The sequence below is a fragment of the Apodemus sylvaticus genome, chromosome 3 (assembly GCF_947179515.1).
Source record: "Apodemus sylvaticus chromosome 3, mApoSyl1.1, whole genome shotgun sequence".
Taxonomy (NCBI): domain Eukaryota; kingdom Metazoa; phylum Chordata; class Mammalia; order Rodentia; family Muridae; genus Apodemus; species Apodemus sylvaticus.
The window spans coordinates 22,181,067-22,205,041 of NC_067474.1; the positions used below are offsets into that span (position 1 = coordinate 22,181,067).

General features: G+C 41.2%; 1 protein-coding gene across 2 annotated transcripts in view; it reads right to left on the reverse strand.

The window, feature by feature from the left end:
* Positions 1-23,975, reverse strand: part of Ca8 (carbonic anhydrase 8) — a 97,430-nt gene that overhangs the window by 63,889 nt on the left and 9,566 nt on the right. For both annotated transcript variants that reach the window (XM_052176043.1, XM_052176042.1), the window contains exon 3: positions 11,985-12,109. In XM_052176043.1, coding sequence (XP_052032003.1) covers positions 11,985-12,109 — 125 coding nt within the window. The remainder of the gene's footprint in view (positions 1-11,984; positions 12,110-23,975) is intronic.

The window sequence follows — 23,975 nt, forward strand, 5'->3', positions numbered from 1 at the left end:
AAGAATATCCTTCTCATCCTGAATAGAGTTTAAAATGTCTACCTTAAATAATGCTACTCCTTAGCCCAGAAACAGCCTTTCCAACCTTGTTTATTGAGCAAGTTCCTACTCCATTCTCAAGATCTAGTTCTAAAATCCATTTGTGGTGGCTTGAATACACTTGTCCCATGGGAATTGGCCCTATTAGAAGGTATGGCATTATTGGAGGATGTGTGACCTTGTTAGAAGAAGTATGTCACTGTGCAGATGAGCTCTGAGGTTCTAACAGTTAAGCTCCACCAAGGGAAGAAGAGACCCCCCTCCTCCTGGCTGCCTCCAAATCAAGATGTGGAACTCTTGGCTCCTCCAACACCAAATCTGCCTGGACACTGCCATGCTTCCCACCATGACAATAATAGACTGAACCTTTAAAACTGCAAGCCAGTCCCAATGAAATGTTTGCTTTTATAAGAGTTGTGTTGCTTATAGTGTCTCTTCACAGCAATGAAAGAAACCCCAACTAAGACACCATTCTTTTCTTCTTTTCTCTGAGCCTAGCAGAATTCCATCATTCCATAATCTGTTGCACTCACATCCTAAAAGCCTTTTTCATACAAGCAGCCATTTTGAGTATGTCTGCCACCCTGTGGATAATGGGCACTTCTTTGTTATCCTTGTCAACTCCAAGCACAGAAGTGAACACACACTCATTACTTTCTAAGCTTGTCCTATTTCTCTACAATGTCATTTAACAACAGTCCAGGTGCCAGCTATGTTTCTTTCTTGATACTCAAGAACCACTGGAAGCAAGTATTGTCTTCTTGTGTTTCTTCATTCTCATGAATGATGCACTGAAAACACATACTAACATGTGTTCACCCAATGCATCAGCTACTCCAGTGTCTTCCTTCCCAATAGATGCAAGCATCAGAAATGCTTCCTCTCTTACCACTACAGTTTGAATCTGGAACATTCTCCACAGGCTCATGGTCTCAGTGCTTATTCCCAGCCAAGTCTGTCTGGGGAGGCTCAGAATCTTCAGGAGATAAAGGCTGGTTGACAGAAGTGGAGAACTGGAGTGGATCTTTAAAGGCTGAGAAGCATCTTAAAAAATGCTCAACTTCATTAGTCATTATGGAAATGCAAATCAAAACAACCCTGAGATTTCACTTTACACCAGTCAGAATGGCTAAGATTAAAAATTCAGGAGACAGCAGGTGTTGGCGAGGATGTGGAGAAAGAGGAACACTCCTCCACTGCTGGTGGGGTTGCAAACTGGTACAACCACTCTGGAAATCAGTCTGGCAGTTCCTCAAAAAACTGGGCACATCACTTCCAGAGGATCCTGCTATACCACTCCTGGGCATATACCCAGAGGATTCCCCACCATGTAATAAAGATATATGCTCCACTATGTTCATAGCAGCCCTATTTATAATTGCCAGAAGCTGGAAAGAACCCAGGTATCCCTCAACAGAAGAATGGATGCAAATAATGTGGTATATATACACAATGGAGTACTATTCAGCCATTAGAAACAATGAATTCATGAAATTCTTAGACAAATGGGTGGAGCTGGAGAACATCATACTAAGTGAGGTAACCCAGTCTCAAAAGAGCAATCATGGTATGCACTCACTAATAAGTGGATATTAGCCTAGAAAATTGGAATACCCAAAACATAATCCACACATCAAATGATGTACAAGAAGAATGGAGGAGTGGCCCCTGGTTCTGGAAAGACTCAATGTAGTAGTATAGGGCAAAACCAGAACAGGGAAGTGGGAAGGGGTGGATAGGAGAACAGGGGGAGGGAAGGGGGGTTATGTGACTTTTGGGGAGTGGGGGGGGGCCTGAAAAGGGGAAATCATTTGAAATGTAAATAAAAAATATATCGAATAAAAAAAGAGAAAAAAAAAGAAAAATTAAAAAGGCAGGCTTAGTCTTATTAAAAGGAACCAAGCTTTCTTCTTACAAACTTGGGTTTAACTCAGTTAACGTTAAAAGGGTAGAAGCTTTTTCTTTCTCTATGCAATAAAGATTGGAGCTCATTTTTCATCCAGAATGAATGAGTTCTTTCCACACTTGTAAAAATAAATAAATAAATAAATAAATAAAGGATAGACCTGGCCTTTATTTTAATTCCTGCTTCTTGGCCCCCCAGGGTGTGAACAGCCTCTGTCAAGCCCTCCTGTTTCCACACTCTCCCCACCAGGATGGATTGGGACCCTCTGAAACCCCAATCCAGAATAAATCTGTCCTCCTTCAGCTGACTTCTGTCGGGAGCTGTGGTCACAGTGATGCAAATGTAACTAACGTGTGAGTTGTCTGCATGGAAGATGATTCCAAACCACAAACACGCCTCAGGAAAGAGCCTGACAGTGTTGGGCTGTGAAAGGTGACAAATAGCTAAGAGCATCATGATCCTCCTTCCATTGTGACTCACCCTGAAGCCATATACAGGAGACTTTAATTCAGTAAAGCAAGCAGCTCAACAGTACATCAGGGCTGGTGAGTCCATTGTGAACAAAGCCCGCTGATAAAAATCTGAACAAGGTAGATACGTGGTATTCATTTTTAAAATCACTACAAAATATTTCCACTGCTATATAACCCAAAGTAAGAGGAGGATCGGTGACTTAAGTCCTGGACCAAGGCTACAGTTGCTGTAAAATAGGACAACCATGAAGTACCCATTGTTAGTACCCACAGTTCAGTGATTGGCCCAGGCTCAGACAGTGGACTGGGTAAAACCTATTTCTAATCTATTTCTAGTAGAGTGGAAAGAAGAAACAGAAAAGCTAAATCCCAGCCAGTCTCTGCCCACTCCGGCCCCAAATCTTTTTAAAGGGATGTGAGGGCTCACAGATGGCTAAGACGAGACAGACTGCAGTAAGGAATTGGCAGCCTTTGCTGCCTCCCTGACAACGCAGTGGTCTTCTCTCCAGTATCTTGAGCTGTGGAGCCTTCCAGAGTCAGGGAAGAGCCTAAGCACGAGAGGCTGAGTGGAAAAATCTGAAGAATTAGCATCATTAACAGGAAACACATCTTCCCTGTTCTTGGCTTCTACAGAGAGAGATATTTTTCCCCTTAAACAAAGCCGGCCTTCTTCTCCACTTCTCCACCCCAAATAGTTCCTTCCTCCTCCGTTTTGTCTCTTTTAAGCTTGTGTGAAATTTGAGCTACTCCTAGGAAATTAACTAATTAGCCCTACCCTCCCTCCTGCACATAAACTAACTGTCCAGGCACACTGTTGAATCACCTCCAGTCCCTTTCCTGTCTCACACTACGCTGTCTCCAGCATATTTCCTCTCATCACAAAGGTTATGTTTTTTACAGCCCATCCAGAGACTCTCATAAGGTCTTACTTCTTTACAGTGCAGATAACAGGGGTGGGGGTGGGGATGGGGCAGAGGGACAATACTCAATCCTTCTACTTAATTCACCAATGTAGAGTTCTCAAGGAGTATTCCTGGGAAATTCCAGCGCCCACCAAGCAGTTCCACTAAATAACTCATTTCATGTAGAGGTCTTTGACTTATTAGCCTGGGTTCAGAGAACTTACTTGCTGTGGGGTCTCCAAATACAGACAATAGTGAATGGGAAAAGGTCTCCTGATATATGTCAGGTCATACGTATCTTCCAGTTATAGTTAATGTTTATATTTAACTTGAAACTTGGCTTTCTCTAGTTCTTTAGTTCTTTTGAGCTTCTAAATAAGAGTAACCCACAGCCCTAAGTTCCTGCATTTTCATTGAATACATCTAACTATGTTAGTGGAATGCTTTTAGAAACCATCAAATAAACACCTGACTCTTACACTATTATTTTCTTTTTAGTCTTGGGAGGGTAATACATGTTCCTGTGTGTGTGTGGGGGGGGGGGATGCATGTGCCTTATGGGTGGCTTCTTCAATCACTGGCCACCTTTTGTTTTATAATAGACAAGTCTTTTCACTGAATTGGTGAAATCCAGGAATCCACTTATCTCTGTACCCTGGACTGAGGTGTTGAGAATAAATACAATACCAGATTCTCTTGTTTCATGACAAGCATTTGCCCACTGAGCCATCACTATGGACACTGCATTATTAGCTTCTACAGCTTCACACTGTTTCACATTATGAGTGGTAAAACTATTTTTATATGTATCAATGAAAAAATATAAGTTAAACAACTATGTGGGAACCAAACAGCAAATACAGTGAACTAGAATCAGAATAGCGCTTTCTCTCTTATGACACCAGGGCCAACTGCATCCTGGGAAATCATACCCCTCCCCCAAAAGGCTTTCAGTCTGAGAATATTGTATATGTTGTTGTAAGGTTCTGTAGTGAACTTTTGTTGTGTAGAGCCCTATGAAACTAAAAGAAAAAATATTTAAGCACACCCAAGAATTGGCAAAAAATGCAATTATCCTAGAAAATCTTTCTCTTGTTTTCCTTTTTCACAGTCCTGAGAATGGAGTCTAGGTTACACCAGGCAGGCTTTCTCCCTCCTTGTCACACACCCAAGACCTAAACTGCAATTCTTGAAGCAGAAGAACTTGCATGTTTGTCAGACTAAGATGTTACAAAGCTAAAACATCTTCTAACATCCTCTCATTAAACCATGGTCAGAGACCATCTTGCTCCCCAGAGTGGTGCTTAGTTTCACCACAAAGTAGCTGATGGTAGGAACAGGGTCCAGGAATGGAGTCATGCAAAGAGAATTTAGAGGGCTTGTGAGAGAGCTTCAAGGAAATGAAACAAGAGTCTCGTGACCTCAGTTTCTTCAAAACACAGAATTGTTCTTGGAAGGTGTCTTCATTCTCCTCCGAGGCATGGCAGACAGGAGCGGGTTTACTTCAGATTAGTCATTATTGCTTGCTCTTGTTATTCAATTAAATATTTAAACTAGCTTTATGTGCCTCTATGCAAAAACAATTTTGTGCCAATGAGGCTTGTCACCGCGATTACATACAGCTTCTCTCATGAGCAGTACTCACGTGACCTTTCTTAATCCTAAGAGTATAAATTGTCTGAGGCTATGAATAAAGTTAGCTACTGCAGGAGACTTTAGTCTGCCTTATTTATCAGCTCCATCCTCCCGGTCCCACTGCCTCTAGATCAGTGACAGCTAAGGATGGAAATTCTATTCCATGTGTATGTATACTAATCATAATAAAAAAGACATCAGGAAAGAGGGCTTTAGAAATGGATACAGAGTACTGCCTAGTCTTTAGATTATAATGCTAATACATTCAGCTGAAGAGGAAAGAGAAGTTACAGGCATCAAATAAAGGCTTTCTACATTTTTCCCCTATGTTAACTCTCCCTGTGTCTTATTTGCAAAAACTTAAAAAGTTTTACCACAACCACTGAGGTCCATCAGCCCTACGTCTCTCCCATGTCTTCCTAGTCATAGGAGCTACAGAAGGGTCAGCCCTACCAATGCCTGAGCTAGATTCTTGCCCATTACATGGGAATGTGGAACTTGGAAACAGTCAGTTTACCAGCTTATCCAAGACAAAAGAGCTGACATGAAATCAAGATTCTCTCATTCCTTCCAAATTGGCCAAGGTTCCCAAATGGGCCTCCTTTCTTAACTCATCCCTGTTAATACTTTCTGTCCTAAATCTGACTGCTTCTAACTTTGTTAGGTTACTGTAACTAATTTATCCCACTGCAGCCTGTGCCTGGGTTATGCCAGGCACAATACCTTTCATACACCAGCTGATGCTCTGTAGGGTTGGCAAGCATCTGCACCTCAAAGGATGTTTATATCCCATATGTCTTTTAAAGAGTATTCTCATTAGCTTCTAATGATCAGAATTCACATATTGCATGGGCGGATTAAAGGGCTGAGGTCCTTTCTATATCATAGAAACATTTATCGTTTGTAAATACTCTTTTTTTTTTTTTTTAGGACAAAACACGGGAGGAAACGAGTCACATACATTTGAGTTCCCCTGATAAGTGAAAGCTTCCAAGCTCCAGGTTGCGTTCATCACCAGTATTGAGCCAAAGCCTTAATAGTAGTAGGTTTTAATAATGTATTTGCAGATGGATGGATGGATGTTTGGACAGATGGGGGATTGATGGATAAATTACATCGTATGCCCAAAGCGATGTAAACTTAGAGACAGCTGCTCAGTTATAGACTAAATGTCAAAATCAATGTTTATTGTCTGAAATCATATTAAGATAAGAAATGATTCACTTCAGACCACGAGTCTATAGTAAACTCGGCTCTATAACTACCTGTGCATTAATTACATATCCATGAATATTATGGGTCTACACTGATTTGCTTTGTATCATGAAATCAGCCAGAATATGAATGCCTCTTCCAAATTTAGCTTGACAAAACAACCTTCTGTGTATCTTCAAACAGCAATAAAGAAGGAACTGCTTACAGATGAAAAATCAGAGGTAACTGCCAAGAAAAGGTCAGATGGGGAGGAAGGGTGGGCCCCTGGGCACCCCTCCCTCACCATGTGCCCGCCCCACAGTGTGGTGCAGCTGCAAGGACATTTCTGTTTGCTCAACATCACAACTTTATCTTCTAGCCAGTAATCTGGTAGGTTTCTGCACACACAAAAATATAATAAATGAAAAGATAAACATGCTGGATCAAAGCAGAGACCATTATTTTCCTGGAGTAAAAACGAAAGTGCTTGGTAGAATTCAAGAAACATAAGTTTTTTTGTTTTTGTTGTTGTTGTTGTTGTTGCTGAAATAGAGTTTCTACAACTGTGACCACTGGAGCAGCCAGTGGTCCGTTTAGCAAGGAGGTTCAACGTGCGAGCCCCATGCGGGATACCAGAGTACTAAATAATAAGTATAGCCAGAGATGAGAAATTCTTCCTTATTGAAGACTAGTAAAACTTTGTTGGAAATAATGAAACCAACCAGTGAAGCTGAGTATTCAGATTGCAGAGTTTCTCTTAGCAGTTGTCCTAATTCCTCTGGATGACAACTGTTTGCCCCCAAAACATCGTAGTCCAAAGTATTAACTGCATGTGCAAAGAAAATCCCAAATTTGTTGACCAGGTCATTTGTACCAAGGTGACAATTAATGGTAGACACCCCACACCTGTGAGGAGAAAGAGGGAATGCAAGACAGGAGCAGAGCTGGCATGTGTCACAGTGGCAGGGGAGGGAGAGCCAGGATGGTAGAGAAGCAGGGGCCTCTGCTCTGCAAGACAATCTTCTTTCCCACTGAATTCAGCATCCCATAAACAGCTGGTTCTTAGCTCATTCGTCACTTAGCCCACTCAGACTACACAAAGCAAGAGCAGCTTCTTAAATATAACTTAAATAAAGACAAGGGCCTGTACTACACGGCCACCAGCCTGCCAGGAAAAGCATTCTTAAACCAGAGCCTCCCTGCTCAGAGTGCTAGTGTGTGCAGAATCAGTGTCCCCTCCCCCAACAATACTCCTGCATCTGGAGTATAATGAGAAAAACAGAAAGTTTTTTAAATGTTTGCCCTAAACCTTCCAGGGTAGTGCACACCTGTAATCTCAGAGCTCAGGCAGCTGAGGCAGGAGGATTTTGAGTTCAAGGCAGATTGGGCTACATACTTGCCTCAAAAGAAAAAAATAAATAAATGGAGAAAGAAAAAAGTTGGTGCTGGATGCAGAGAAATCAGGTTGGAACTGGGCTACTTAACTTTCAGAGTTCTAGAAGTTGCTACACGGGCAACTGGGGGATGAAAAGGGCACCAGTGAACCCTGCAACTGGGAACCCTTCGAGTCATAATGCTAGCCTGTCAGACAGGACTCATCAGCTAGTGTGACAGAGGTATAACTGTTACGGAGGTAACCAAGCTACCTGGATTAGAGGCTTGCCCCACAGGAAGGAATCCATGCCTAGTTCTACAGACCTGCTCAAAACTCCATGCCTAAGGAGGTAGATACACTATCTGCTAAATTTCTGTTTAAAACCACCCTAGTCAGAGAAGCCTCTCTTCAAGGAGAACTAGTGAGAGCAGAGACTCATCGCAGCTCTAGATGTTGAAGAGAACATCTTGGGGTTTGGCCCTCAATACAGCATTTAAAGAACCCCATTTCATGCTCTAGGAACATCAAAGAAAATGCTAAAGGAACGTAATGATAGGGATAAGGGCTATGAAACGCCACCTTCTAGGCATACATAGCACAGCTGATGTACTAGGAACTCACCACATCATCACAGGTTATCCACACAGGTTCCACCCAAGACAAGTCCTGCTAACAGTCAGTCATAGATGAGGGAAGCCCTTGTGGGACTGTACCCATTACTGCAGAAGTACTGACTACTGACATTGTGGAAAGAGGTGGTCGTTGTCTTCAGTTGCATATCCCCTAGTGAGCCCACTGGCCGATGGATAGTTCTAAACCCAGAGTCACACAGATGGATAGTCATTAAGTATGGTAAAGATATCTATAGGAAAGAGGGGGTGAGAGGGGCAGGAGGGGAGAGGGGAGACTACAAGGATGCAGTATATACGTGTATGAAACAATCAACGCAGAATTAACTAGCGATAAAAAAGAAATGACACATTCAGAAAATTCTAAGGCTCAGTCAAACTGATCTAATAACAGATGTTCTAGAAATTATAAAAACACAGAGGATCTGGAAGGAGATAGGGGAGGGATGCATATGGTCAAAATATACTATCTAAAATTTGTAAAGAATATTACAAAAATTTTTATGATCATTGCCACAGCTATCTTCCAAAAAGTCTACCAGCTTATACCTTCTGGCAATAATGCCTAAGAATTCCTCAACATTAATGTTTCACTCTTCCCCCATCTCTAAAGTGAGAATCCTTCTGAGAGCAGTGGTTAACTGAATGACACATTCATCTGCCTCCTACTACGGATTAAGAGGGCCTCACATGTATCATAAGGAAACACAGTGCATCACATGCTATGCACTATCTCGTTTTCCTTTAGGCTGGCTTTGCCTTCTGCTTAAAATCCCTCGATGATGTTTCTTGACTCTCACATGGTTAAATCTTTAATGCTTACTGTATCTGACTTATACCTAGCAGAGTCTTCTGGGTTCACGGTTATAACACTGTACATTCCCAGTTTCCACTAAAGTTTTTATGTTTTTATTTACATATTTATACCACTAATACTAACTTTAATGCTGACATTAGTTAATTTTTAATAGTGACATTATGAACACCATTAAGCATGTTCTATCTCAGACCAGAAAGTCATTAAAAATAAATATTTTTAATCAAAACATAGTAGAAGCAAAACTAGCTCCACAGATTTAACAGGAGAGAGGAATTTTTTTAATTTTTCAGCATTATGTAACATGACAGCTTTGGAAATCAAGATGTAAGAACCACACAGGACATTTTTGGACATTCTATAGGGTAAGCTTGCAGGAGAGGAGGATATGGACCAGTAGCAATAAACCTAGAGGGATTCAGAGAAAGAAACATTTAACTTGCTGAATTTATTCAGGTCCATGAGTTATTCTGAGACCATATATTTCCTAAATTCAACAAAGTTCCTCTCTCAAATGGTGGGCAGAAGGTGAATGATATTCTTATTGAGAAACCTTGGCCACATGCTGGATTCCTGATTGATTTTATTTTTAATTGGCCCAGTATAAAAATCAAAGCAATGTCCCCTAGGGTTGTGACAGTAGCTTTTCCAGTACAAACACTGGTAGTGATTTACCAAGAATCGCCAAACCCAACATCCTGACAAACAGATAAAATCCTTTTGGAATAAGTCAACTTAACAAAATTTTCACCAGTCAAAAGGCTCAAATTTTGGCATCTAAAGTCTAAAGTAGAGTACTGCTCCACCCAGCCTTATAATAACCTACCTACTACAGTTGAAGGCAATGCCCATGAAAATGTAAAGAAAGGGGCACTGGAGTTATAAGTAGTTGAAAGCCACCTGACATGGATGCTTGGGAACAGAACATGGGTCCTCTGGGAGATCAGGAGATGCTTTGAAGCACGGAGCTATCACCCCAGCCCCGTATCCTTCAGTTTTAAGAACTGCAGTGCAGAGATCCTCCTTCTAAGCTCTGTGAAGCCGCAGCACTTACAGACCAATAGAATCAGTCCAAGCAAGCAACAGATGACTAATGTCAGTATTTTCCCTGGGACTGCACCAAGGATAATCTGGGATAACAAAGAAGACAAATACCACCCCTTAACAACGTTGGAAAGAATGAAGCTAGTAATTCCATTATCCCCAATATAAATATCTCTACAGAAGCAAAGCCTCACTGCCAGTATTTAATCTTTACTCAAAATAAACCATTGCCTGCACTTAAAGGAATGAATCAGTTAAAACACCAAGTGGATAATCCTGCCTGAACGTTAGGTCAGAAATCTCATCTGACTGCCCAGATGACAGCTGACTCCAAAATAGCAAAACTTCTGCACAGCCATGGACTGTTTGAGAAGCAGAATCTCAGATTGCATCTGTGGTTCTCACTGCCCCAGTATGCCAATCTCCACCAGGACCCCTGCCTTTGAGAATGACTAGAATGAAATGGTAACACAGACCTTCCAACCCCAATAGGAGGCAGGGCTGGCTCTGCCCTCCCCTCTGTCCAGCCCCCACCGAACCCCACCCCCACCCCTGTCCTCCACAGCTGCATGTGGTGTCTTTCTTCTTCTTCGATGTTGTGTGAGATACACTCTTCTTTCTCAGGTACACTCGGGACAGGAGCCAGAGGTAGAAATGAGAGGGTATCTCTGCGCCCAAGGGATGGGGGGAGGGCAAAGCAAAAAACAAAACAAACAAACAAACAAACAAAAACAAAAGAGCAAAGAGATACAGGGAACCTTCCTCAACAGGAACTTGATGCCACCTTCTTTGCCTGAATTCCTGAGGCACACCTCAGACACTCTTCAATACACTGCCATTTGGGTTTTTCTTCCATCTTTCAAGCATTTCACATTTCCCTTTTAAAGCTTGGGTTTCTTTTGAATGAAATGAATAGCTAGAGGATCTGAGAAGATTTTGATTAAAATAATGATTAAGATAATGCAGAAAAATATCCCAGTGTAATCCTGTCCAGTCCACATAAGATGTAGATGACACATGAGTGATGTCTGATGGTGGAGGCAGATCTACATATGGCTGCAGTCTTGGAATAAGTTCATATTTAATATGCTGTACATCCAAAGTATGGAGGACAGAGCAAGAAGCCTGGTACCAGATATCCAAAACAGAAAATCCATTAGGTGATTGACTATTACTTGATTCTACATTGAGGTGAAGTCAAAGTCTAATATAGTTAAGGTGTAAGGCCTAGAAATTAAAACACAGGACTGGGAGTAAGGGCAGAAGAGAGGAAAAAAGGGAGGCTCCTATATACTAGTGAACATCTGCTTATTGGGAAGAACTTGGAATTCCTATGCAATTAAATACAAGTGCTATACCAATAGGAGCATCTCATCAACTTTGTGACCTTTGTGATGAACCTGGCATTTTGTAAAGATAAGAGTCATCAGAGGAATGAAGAGGAGACCTTGTCCTCAAACTATAGGAGCCAAAGAAATCAGTGGACTCAACAAGTGCCAATCCATGGGATGAACATGGAACAGGAAACTATCAAGTCCAATGGGAGATTAGAAAGGGGATGAAGAATTCCACCTAGGCAAGGATCCCAGGGAAAAAACCATAGGAGATATGACACTTTAATTTGTGTATTAAAGAATGTATATGAATTCATGAAAGAAGTGTTGTAGGGATTACTTTAGGGCTGAGACACAGACACACACACACACACACACACACACGTACATATGTTCTCTATGACATGAAACAGCATAAGTGCTGTGGCCTCTTCCACCTGTGCACTCTGAGCCCAGGAAGTAGGCAGGTAATGGCCCATTAGCCACCCCAACCTACTAAATCTACTAAGTAGTCTTTTGTCTTAGCACACACATAAAATGCAAGGGTTACACATCTTCTTTCAAACCAAACATCTGTTGTAAATTGCTGAGTTCTTTACTAAGTTATTGAGATTTTTACAAGAGTCTTATTCTTACCTCCATGGGAAAGGCTTTGAAATTGACCGTGTGCTCGGAACCACGCTGGTTTTCTCGTCCCCAGTGAAATCTAACTTCATACAGTTCAAACTCCTGTCCCTGAGGCAGCGGTCCTCCTGACAAAACTGAAAGAGAGAATGATGCTGCTGAATGCTATCCCAAGCTGGACACACAAGAAGCGTTGTGATTGTGATTGTGCTGCTATTGTTGAACCAAAAAGTTCTCCTGGACTCTAAAGACTATATCTGAAAAGTCAAAATGAGAAACTTATTGCAACTGAGGCAAATTTAAACTATCCAGATTTCACTAAGATTCTTATGATTGTTATTCAGATAGGGTCATTGTAATAATATCTACATTTTAAGTTTTCTTGTTTTATACTCCAGAAATAGTCAAAGTAATAAATCCCTCCTGAGACTTTTTTAAAACATTTATTTTTAAATTATGTGCAGGTGCTCGTGGGGCAAGAAAGGGATGTCATATCCCCTAGAGCTAGAGTTATAAACAGTTACTAACTAGCTAATGTGTGTGCTGGGAAACAAATTTGAGTCTTCTGCAAGAATAATACTGCCTCTAAACCAATGAGCCATCTGTCCAGTTCCCACACACACACACTACTGTGACTTTTAGGCTGATCACCGATCAAGACTCACAAATATGGTCAGAGCCCCCATACAAGCCAGTCACTTGCTGTAACTCTATCAATCAACTAAGCTACATCTTTGGGCCATCCACTGACATTAGTATAATTTCAATTCAAGAATAGGTATAAGCTGATAAAATATTCAAGGAGAATAAATATTAATACAACCAGTGGGGACTGGAGAGGTGGCCCAGTGCTTAAGAGTACTCATTGCCCTTGTAAAGGATCTCGGGTTTCAAGCACTCTCACGAGGCAGCTCACAACCTTCTGTAACTCAGCTCCAGGTATCCAATACCCTTGTCTGGCCTCCTCAATACCCATACACATGTGGAACACACACACACACACACACACACACACACACACAAAGTAAAAATAAATACAATCTAGCAATGGCAAAAGCCTTTAATCTTAACACTCAGAAGGTAGAGGTAGGCAGATCTCTGTGAGTTTGAGGCCAGCCCGGTTAACAGAGTGAGTTCTAGGATGGCCAAGACTACAACAGAAAAACTCTGTCCTCAAGAAATCCTGTCTTGAAAAACAAAAAGAATTAAAAAAAAACAAATATAGTCTATTATTAAATCATAGTTTTAAAAATCAATGACCATTCAGCATATCACATATACTGCCCTGTCTACCCTTAGGCTGAAATTGTAATCAAATAGTAGTGATATTCAAAATATTAGTATATCTGTCCAAGTGAGCCACATCTAGTACTCATTTCTGAACTGTGATTTAGAACTCTGTCCCAAAGAACAACGCATTAAAGTTTTGTGGAAAATGAATCTTCATGATAACTTGCACTTAAGCAATTTTGTATGTATTTTCTTATACAGCCCCTAGAAAGAGTATTTGCAATTTGAAATAAAGTGTATTATATAGAGCAATAACCAATTTCAATAGAAACAAAGATTGATTCCAGACTTTTGTTTCCCTCCTAGCCACTTCTAAATCAAAAATAGTATCAGCTATAACAGTTAAGAAGTTTAGGGACTTTTACACAAATAACTGACGAACTTCCTCCCCGATACCCTAGAAGGAGGGTCAGTGAACACACCACTGTCCACATGGGAGCCTGACAATCTTCTTTCTGGGATCAGCTTCATCGCCACCCTCAAAGCCAAGTTATAAGAAAGTGAACTCGTGCAGCACTGTCTGCTGTTTGGTTGATCTTAGTTAATAACCAGTTCTAACTGGTTTTATGTCAACCTGTGTGCACTGCAGCCAGAAAATGTCAATTAGAAAGAGAACAAGAGGAAAGAACATAACAGAAAATAGAGGCAAGATAAAGGCATTTCACATGCTGAGATGCCCTTGAAAGTATCTTACAAGGTCATCTTTCTAACTTGGGAGGAAAAAGAGTGACCAGGGGAAATGTTAATAGTTCTGCAAGTAGAAGTGAATAAGCCCCATGAAGCGTGTGTGTGTGTGTGTGTGTGTGTGTGTGTGTACACAGAATGGGTGGCCATCTGATTAAGACTATGGCACAGGAATCCAGCACTCTCCACCTTCCATCACAGCAAATTCCCAGGGTTAGTGTTCTCCTCTTTATGGACAGAGGGAAAGCTGGGTTTCAAGGATTAGGCGTAGTCAGCCACAGTCACCCATCTAGCAAGCCCAGGACAGAGCCTGGAGGGAGAGCCTAACCATCGTGAGGATTAGTTAGGGACAGAGACTTAAACTATACTGTCTATGAGAGTGAAATGAAAAAATAATATAGATTCTCAGCCTAGATTTCTAAACTCTAAGTTCTTCGTAGAGAACTAAATTCTATCAACTGCAATCAAAACCAATCTAAATGCATGACTCAAAAAGGTTTACAGATTCTCAGAATTCTGTGAAGACATGCTCTGATTTTCTATTCTGTATACATCCATGATAGAGGTTTGTGATTGTATGCAAGGTTTTTATTTCAAAACAGTACCCTAGATTCTGAATAGTTCACTACAACATGGTCCTTTCCACTGATTTTCCAAACTCCACCTTGAGAAAAGCAAGGAAGGAAGTCAGATTTCTACTCTCTGTGTACCCTGTCACCCAAACAAGAAAAGGAAAAAGAGAGTCTCACACAGCACCTCAACCAGCATCCTCTGAAGATCACACTGCATCCCCACCACTACCATGCACAGCATGGACCTGACTTCAGCCTTAAAGGCAAATTCTAGAACTCACCATTTTTAAATGGAGGCAATAAAATTGATTATCTTGGGAGAAGCTGAGCTCCGTGTTGCAACAGAAAAGAAAGAAGTATATCATAAAATTAGGCATACATAAATTTAAAAAAGGAGTTAAGATAAGATTCTTCTGGTTTTCATCTGCGCCTGGAACTGACCCTGTGCCATGGCTCTCTGTATCCAAATCCCCCGCCAGGAGAGAGCTCCCAGGAGTACTGACACTGAGAGCACAGGTGAGACCACCACTTTTGCTCAAATTCCTGGTCCAAGAGGGACCCTCCCAGAGCCATCAGGTCATGGGAATCAAGGAACAGCAGGGAGCAGGATCCTTCCCTTTTCCATCTGCACCCCAGAGATGATCCTATGCCACAGCTCTCCATACCCAAATTGCCTGGGAGAACTGATCTCCTGGGAGTACTGACACAAAGGTTTACAAGAGGGACAAGCCACAGTAAGAGACAGCAAGACCAGCTAACACCAGAGATAACCAGAAGGCAAGAGGCAAACACAAGGACAAAAGTAACAGAAACCAATGCTACTTGGCATCATCAAAACCCAGTTCTCCCACCACAACAAGCCCTGGATATGCCAACATACTGAAAAAGCAAGACTGACTTAAAATTGCATCTCATGGCAATAATAGAGAACTTTAAGAAGAACATAAAGAAATTAAAGAAATACAGGAGAACACAGGTAAATAGGTAGAAGCACCTAAAAAGGAAACACAAACATCCCTTAAAGAATTACAGGATAACACAACCAAACGGGTGAAGGAATTGAAAAAACCATCCAGGATCTAAATATGGAAATAGAAATGACAAAGAAATCACAAAGGGAAACAGCTTTGGAGATAGAAAACCTAGGAAAGAGATCAGGAGTCATAGATGCAAGCATCACCAACAGAATACAAGAGATAGAAGAGAGAATTTCAGGGGCAGAAAATACCATGGAAAACATTGAAAGAACAGTCAAAGAAAATGCAAAATGCAAAAAGCTCCTAACCCAAAACATCCAGGAAATCTAGGACACAATGAGAAGATAATCAAAACAAAATGTGATAGGTATAGAAAAAGGTGAAGGTTTACAAATTAAAGAGCCAGTAAATATCTTCAACAAAATTATAGAAGAAAACCTCCCTAACCTAAAGAAAGAGGTGCACATAAACATACAAGAACCCTAAGGACTCCAAATAGATTGGGCCAGAAAAGAAATTCCTCCTGTCACATAATAGTCAAAACACCAATTGCACAAAACAAAGAAAGAATCTTAAAAGCAGTAAGGGGAAAAGGCCAAGGAACATATAAAGGCAGACCTATCAGAATTACACCAGATTTCTCACAAGAGACTATGAAAGCCAGAAGATCCTGGGCGGATCTCATATAGACCTTAAGAGAATGCAAATGCCAGTCCAGGCTACTATATGCAGAAAAACTCTCAATTAACATAAATGGAGAAACCAAGAACTCGAGAAGTTAGACCCCAGAGAACCAAGTAACCCTATTAAAAAAATGGGGAACAGAGCTAAACAGAGAAATTTCAACTGAGGAAACACGAATGACTGAGGAGCACCTAAAGAAATGTTCAACATCCTTAGTCATCAGGGAAATGCAAATCAAAACAACCCTGAGATTCCACCTCACACCAGTCAGAATGGCTAAGATCAAAAACTCAGGTAACAGCAGATGCTGGCAAGGATATGGAGAAAGAGGAAAACTCCTCCATTGCTGGTGGGATTACAAACTAGTACAACCACTCTGGAAATCAGTTTGGCATTTCCTCAGGAAATTGGACATAGTATAACATGAGGATCCAGCTCTTCACTCCTGAGAATATACTCAGAAGATGCTCCAACATATGGGAGGAGATGGGGGAGATGTACTGAGGGCCAGGAAATTGAACAGAGATGTTTAGCAATGGGAGAAAGAAAACTGGGCTAGAAACCAGAAAGTTCCCAGATGCCAGGAAAGCTAGAGGTTCCCAGGACACCCACGGACATGACATTAGCTGAAATAACCCACAAAGGGGAGGGAGAACCTAAAGAGACCATATCCAGAGGTTAGGTATGACCCCCCCAGTTGAGGGATGGGGCTACCTACCCATCTCCAAAATTTTAACTCAGAATACAGGAACAAAGAGTGGAACACAGAATGAAGGAAAGGTCATCCAGAGACTCCCCCACCTAGAGATCCATCCCACATGCAAACACCAAACCACGGCACTATTGCTGATGCTAAGAAGTGCTTGCTGACAGGATCCTGAAACAGCTGTCTCCTGATAGGCTTTTCCAGATCCTGACCAATACAGATGCAGATGCTCACAGCCAACCATTGGACTGAACACAGTTACCCCAATGGAGGAGTTAGGGGAAGGAATGAAGGAGCCGAAGGGACCTTAATCTGGCATCAATGGGAGGGGAAGCCCTTGATTCTGTGAAGGATGCCCCAGAGTAGAAGACTGCTAGGGAAGTAGTGGGTATGGGAACACCCTCATAGAAGCAGGGTAAGGGAGGGAGGGGATAGAAGGTTTGCAGAGGGGAAACCAGGAAAGGGCATGATAACATTTGAAATGTAAACAAATAAAATATCCAATTATATTTAATTAAAAGAATAAAAGGAGTTAAACTATTTGCCTAAAACCCATTATAGAATACATATGAACACATACTTATAAGAGCTACTATAAAGCAATGTGCAGTTTCATATGGGAAAGGATGATACAACTGGTTTTGACATGGATCTCAATGAAACAAAAAGAAAGCCACCTCTCAAAACTATAAGACAAAAATGACTAGTACTGACAGTCTTACAAATTATTATTATGTTGTGTGGCAGGAGAGAGAATCAACTTATAAAAATGAATAGCTTTTCTTTGCATAAATAATAGATATACAAGGGAAAAAGTCGTGAACACACTGCTGTGTAGGCACATCAGCCTTAAAGAAAAGAACATATCTAAGAATAAACTTAAATAAGGAAGTCAAATGCCTCTACAATGAAAACTTTAAATCTCAGAAGAAAGAGATAAAAACACCAGAAAATGGAAAAATACCTACACTCATAGATTGGCAGAAGTAATACTGTAAAAATGACTATTCTATCAAAAGCCAACTACATATTCAATGCAATCTTAATCAAAAATCCCTGCTTCACTTTTCACAGAAATATAAGAAACTATCCTAAAATTATTAAGGAATCCCAAGAGACCCTCAGATATTTTAAGTAATCCTGAGCTAAATGAACAGTACTAGAGGGATTACCATTCCAAATCTCAAGACACATTACAGCACCATTGTAAGAAAAACAATATGGTGCTGGCACAGAGACAGATATGCCGACCAACAGGACAAAGTCAAGGACACAAACATGATGCATATAACTACAGCCATTGGCTCTACAGCCATCTGCTCCAAACCTTCCAATGAGAATATGTAACTAGGAGTAACTGCAGAAACCAGGAAAGTAAAGGGGATCATTGTAGAGGTAGGAGAAAAGGAAGGTATAAAACATTTGAAAGAGGCAGGGAGAGGGAGGTGTTAACTAGGGAAAAGAATGGAAATGAATAAAGAAGGGGACAGGAAGGTAAAATAACAGTAAGAATCATAAGAAATCACGCTGTTGACATTTTACCTAAAATTACATGTAATAAACATAAACTTGGGTATACATATACACATACAGGATAAATAAAATCTTCCTGTCTGAACTAACGATGATCCCCCAAGAGCCACAGACTAATAAAAGCCTCAACACCAAGCATCAGAACCACACTGTGAGTCAGGGTTTTCCAAGAGACTCCCAAAACATAGAGTAGTATTGCTGCCCTTGGTTGGTTCCCAGAGGTGGAAGATAAGTTGCTGAAAATGGCAAATACTCTGGACACAGGATCCATAGCACCTGAGATGCCTTTAACCTGAAGGCCCCCTTCCTGAGAACTGGTCTTCATGGTACGAAAAGACACAATGCAAGCTTCCAAGGGAGAGAATCAACCAATAGGCCTACCCAACTGCAACAATTATAAAGCCCAACAATGACCAACATGGCAAACTAACCTTAGGGGTGCAATAGTTGCATACACACCTTAGCAGTAGCCAATAGCCCTCTACCGAGTCTTAAGAGCTACCCAACAAGAGAAAAATCATGCTTGGAATTGGAAATCTAATCAACTACCAATGCCAAGGGTGGTCATGGATCTTGAAGGAGAACCTACAACTGCCACTTTACTGAACCAGAATACATTCTAACTATGTTTTTGTTTATTCTTATAGTACAGATACACATAGTTCTCAGCCCTCACTAAAGTAACTGTTCTTTACAACAGACAGAGATGATTAATTAAAAATCACAATCATTGCAGAGAACAAAAAATGGTATAGTACCCAATGGATATATCTACAATACAAATGGCCCTCACCTCAAGGATTGTTGTAGAAAAGGGGACAGAATGATTCTAAGAACCAGAGGATGTTTTCTCTGAGATCTTGTCTCCCAAAACTGTCAGAGGCTATACCCATGAAGCTTCATCAACAGGGATACCTAAACAAGACCTGAATAAGGATGACAACAGTGGACAGGCTAACATGGAAGGGAGAAAGCTGGTGAGGCCTCAGGCCTAGACAAAGAATTGAGGAATGCAGAGAAGGGAAAATGGTCTTCTCCAGGGAGGAGCCCTCCTGTTTTTCTACCCTAAGATCATATGCATCAGATACTCATGCACATTATATGGAACGAGAAGGTTGTATTTATGTATTTAAGAAAGTGTATATGCAATGGATTACCACTAAGCTATTAAAAACAATGAATTCATGAAATTCTTAGGCAAATGGATGGAGTTAGAAAACATCATCCTGAGTGAGGTAACCCAATCACAAAAGCACACACACAGTATGCACTTGCTGAGCCCAAAGGCTCGGAATACCCAAGATATAATTCACAGATCACATGAAGCTCAAGAACAAGGAAGACCAAAGTGTGGATACGTTGATCCTTCTTAGAAGGGGGATCATATTAAAAAATGGGGTACAGAGTTAAACAAAGAATTCTCACCTGAAGAACTTCGGATGGCGGAGAAACATCTTTAAAAATGCTCAACTTCATTAGTCATCAGGGAAATGCAAATCAAAACAACCCTGAGATTTCACCTTACACCAGTCAGAATGGCTAAGCTTAAAAAACTCAGGAGACAGCAGGTAGGTGTTGGCGAGGATGTGGAGAAAGAGGAACACTCCTCCACTGCTGGTGGGGTTGCAAATTGGTACAACCACTCTGGACATCAATCTGGTGGTTCCTCAGAAAACTGGGCATGTCAATTCCGAAAGATCCTGCTATACCACTCCTGGGCCTATACTCAGAGGATTCCCCAGCATGTAATAAGGGTATATGCTCCACTATGTTCATAGCAGCCCTATTTATAATAGCCAGAAGCTGGAAAGAACCCAGGTATCCCTCAACAGAAGAATGGATGCAAAAAATGTGATATATATACACAATGGAGTACTATTCAGCCATTAGAAACAATGAAAACATGAAATTCTTAGGCAAATGGATGGAGCTGGAGAACATCATACTAAGTGAGGTAACCCAGTCTCAAAAGATCAATCATGGTATGCACTCACTAATAAGTGGATATTAGCCTGGAAAACTGGAATACCCAAAACTTAATCCACACATCAAATGAGGTACAAGAAGAATGGAGGAGTGGCCCCTTGTTCTGGAAAGACTCAGTGAAACAGTATTCCGCAAAACCAGAACAGGGAAGTGGGAAGGAGTAGGTGGGAGAACAGGGGAATGGAAGGGGGCTTATGTGACTTTCAGGGAGTGGGGGTCCAGAAAAGGGGAAATCATTTGAAATGTAAATAAAAAATATATCAAATAAAAAAAGAAAAGATAAGTCTATAACAAAATAAAGACCACAAATAGAAAAGATAAGGAGAACTTTAAATAAGCCATTCCCCCTGAGGATGGGTAGAGGGCTTAGCTGTGTTTGCAAGTTTTATATCCTTAAATAATTCCAAAATGAAAAATAAATGCCAGAGAAGAAATTAAAAAAAAAAGAATAACAGGCCCAGTATACACTGTAGGGGAAAAAATCACAAAGTAACTTCTTTTAACTGAGTATGTAAGAATATCCCATCAATTATACACTTCTAGCTTATAGAATTACAGTTGGTTTATTTTTTATTTTAGTGTTGTTGTTGTTGTTGTTGTTGTTGTTGTTTCTTGAGACAGGATTTCTTTATCCTGTCCTGGAACTAGCTCTGTAAGCCAGGCTGGCATCATTTTTTTTTTCTTTTTAAGATCTCTATTTTATTATGTCATTAGATGAATATATATTGTTTTGTAAAAAATAAAACATTCAAAAATGAAAAAAAGGGGGGGAATCAAAATACCCATGGCTCACAGCCAACCAATGGACTGAGCACAGAGCCCCCCAGGGGAGGAGCTAGAGAAAGGACCCAAAGAGCTGAAGATGTTGTAGCCCCATAGAAGGAACATTAATATGCACCAACCAGTACCCCTAGATCTTGGACTAAACCACCAACCAAAGCGTACACATGGAGGGACCCATGGCTCCAGATACATATGTAGCAGAGGATGGCCTTGTCTGGCATCAAAGGGAGGAGAGGCCGTTTGTTCTATGAAGGCTCAATGCCCCAGTGTAGGGGAATGCCAGGTCTGGAAAGTAGGACAGGAGGTTGGTAAGCATGGGGAGGGGGGATGGGATATGGAATTTTGGAGGGATAATAAGAAAGGAGATAACATCCTAAATATAAATAAAGCAAATATCTAGTAAAAAATTAAAAAATAAAGTATTTAAGTTTTAAAAAATGTGTGCACATGTGTGTGTGTACACACGTGCACGTACACACACATGCTCATGCATGTGTAATAAGTTTAAAAAGAAAGACAATCATTCTACCATGGGTGCTGCAAACTGCAAATGACCTCAGGTCTTCAGGCTTACACAGTAAGTGCTCTTATCCATGGACCAATCTCTCCAGCCCCAGAGTGTCTGTTTTTAAACATGCTAGAAACTCAAGCTGTACAGGCCTGTGTTTCAACAGGAAGATACTCAAAACCCAAGGGAACCGTTCACAAATACTCATTATAATCTATTACATGACACCAGGCAGTGTGTATAAAATACATAGGATACGATGAACTTAACAAAACAGACAGAAGTCCTGGCTTCGTGGTTCTCACATCCGGTTCAGTTAAAATTGAATTCATCTTGACCACAGGGATCAAACACAGCCAAGTCGTTCTTGGCCTCTGTGGCAGTGTGATTAGCTGCAGTTAATCATATTCCATTAAATTATAATGAAGCAGCAGGATCATCATGCACCGCACATGCTGGGAGCGAGTATGTGAGCCCATGGGAGGAAGGCACTATTTCCCCGATTGATCCTCCTCAGGGAGAGGAAGCAGAGAAGTGGCTTTGTCCAGGTGTCAGGTCTGTGTACGTCTCACTTTTGCTGCTGGCTAACAACTCAAAAGTAAACCGCACTGTCGCCAGGTGGCCACACAAATCCATTAAAAGGGCAAAATGCTGAATTTAGTTTGAGATGCCAAGTAAATGAACTCCTTATCCATCCCTCGAGATAGACCGTTCATACACCAAAATAAATTGTCATTGCTGGACCCCATCTAAAGATACTACACCCATTTTCTACAACAAAATGTTGTTTGTTAGGAAGGCAATCAACCCAGGAAGGGCCTTTCCTACATAACCACACACTAAGTTCTGGAGAGTGATGTTTGGCTAGTGCTTGGAAGATTCCTTGGGGGGATGACATCAACTCCAATGAAATCACGGTGAAACAGCCTAGGGAGGACTCTTCTGGAATGCTTCATTTCCTTAGAGTGACAAAGCTGGGAGGAGAATCTGCAAAGAGTTGATGTCACTGCTACTGTCCCCATTTCTTAGCTGCTCTTTAATGGGCCTTGTCATGATGCTTAAGAGACACAGACAGAGCCCCTAAAGGAATGCTCTATAAAATGTGAGGATCATGTGACAACTTGATGGGCCAACATGTACGTAAACCTGTCTAAGCCTCATAGTCCTTTGCTGAAAACAGATTTACTGTGAAATTCAAAAGCTGTGACTGGAGGAGAATTCCTTCACAGTTCATTTGAACTGAACACTCATTTTTTAGTGGGTTGGACACAGAGGAGGCAAAGCCAGAGGATCTGACCTCAGCAGCAGCCAGGCACCCCCAGTGCAGCCAGGCATCCACAGTTCAGTCAAGCATGCCCAGGGCGGCTAGACATCCTCAATGCAGCTGGATATCCCCAGTGCAGTCAGGCATTCCCAATGCAGCCACACATGCACGGTACAGCTAGGCACCCTTAATGCAGACAATTATACCCAGAACAGCCAGACATCCCCACTACCTAAAGAATGTTCCCTATAGGAGGTATCAGAGACAGCGAAGAGAATGTTTGGACACTAGGAGGATATCCAGCTAGAGTCAGCCAAAACCAGATCGTATACACAGAGTCACTGAAGACTTTCTGGAATGACAGCCTTGAGTAATATACTAAGAGTATGGAAAAGTGTAGCCAAGGCAGGGAGAAGAGACTTGGAAAGGCTCAGGGATTCCAAGCAGTTCACATGTGTTCTGAAAAAAGAAGTGATAAGGTAGGCAGAGGCTCTATACAGAGGAATTTAGGTTAGGAATAATCATCCAGCCTAAAAATAGACTGAGAATTACAAAAGACCCAGAAGTAAACTTCTCTAATTAAACTTGCTATAATAAGTGTCAGAGGATAGCACAAATGATACAGAGTTGGTAGCAATTTCTCTTAGGCTGATGGCCAATTAAAAATGTCATTATCTATGCTAGGCACAGGGGACATGCACTTGTAATCCCAGCACTCAGAAGCTGAAGGAAGACAAGAAAGAACTGGAGGCTAGCCTGGGCAAACAGCAAGACCATGTGTCATAAAAACCAAGTATTTACCCTTTGAAGATAGATGGAGTGATGTGCTATCTTATCAGGCTTTTGCAATATCACAGACTGAGTATCACACTGTTCCAATAGAAATCTGAAGATACAATTAGCATATCAAATGATTCCCATGAAGAAGGAAGGAGAGGGCCCTAATCCTGGAAAGGCTTGATCCAGTATTGTAGGGGAGTACCAGGACAGAGAAAAGGGAAGGGGAATGATAGGAG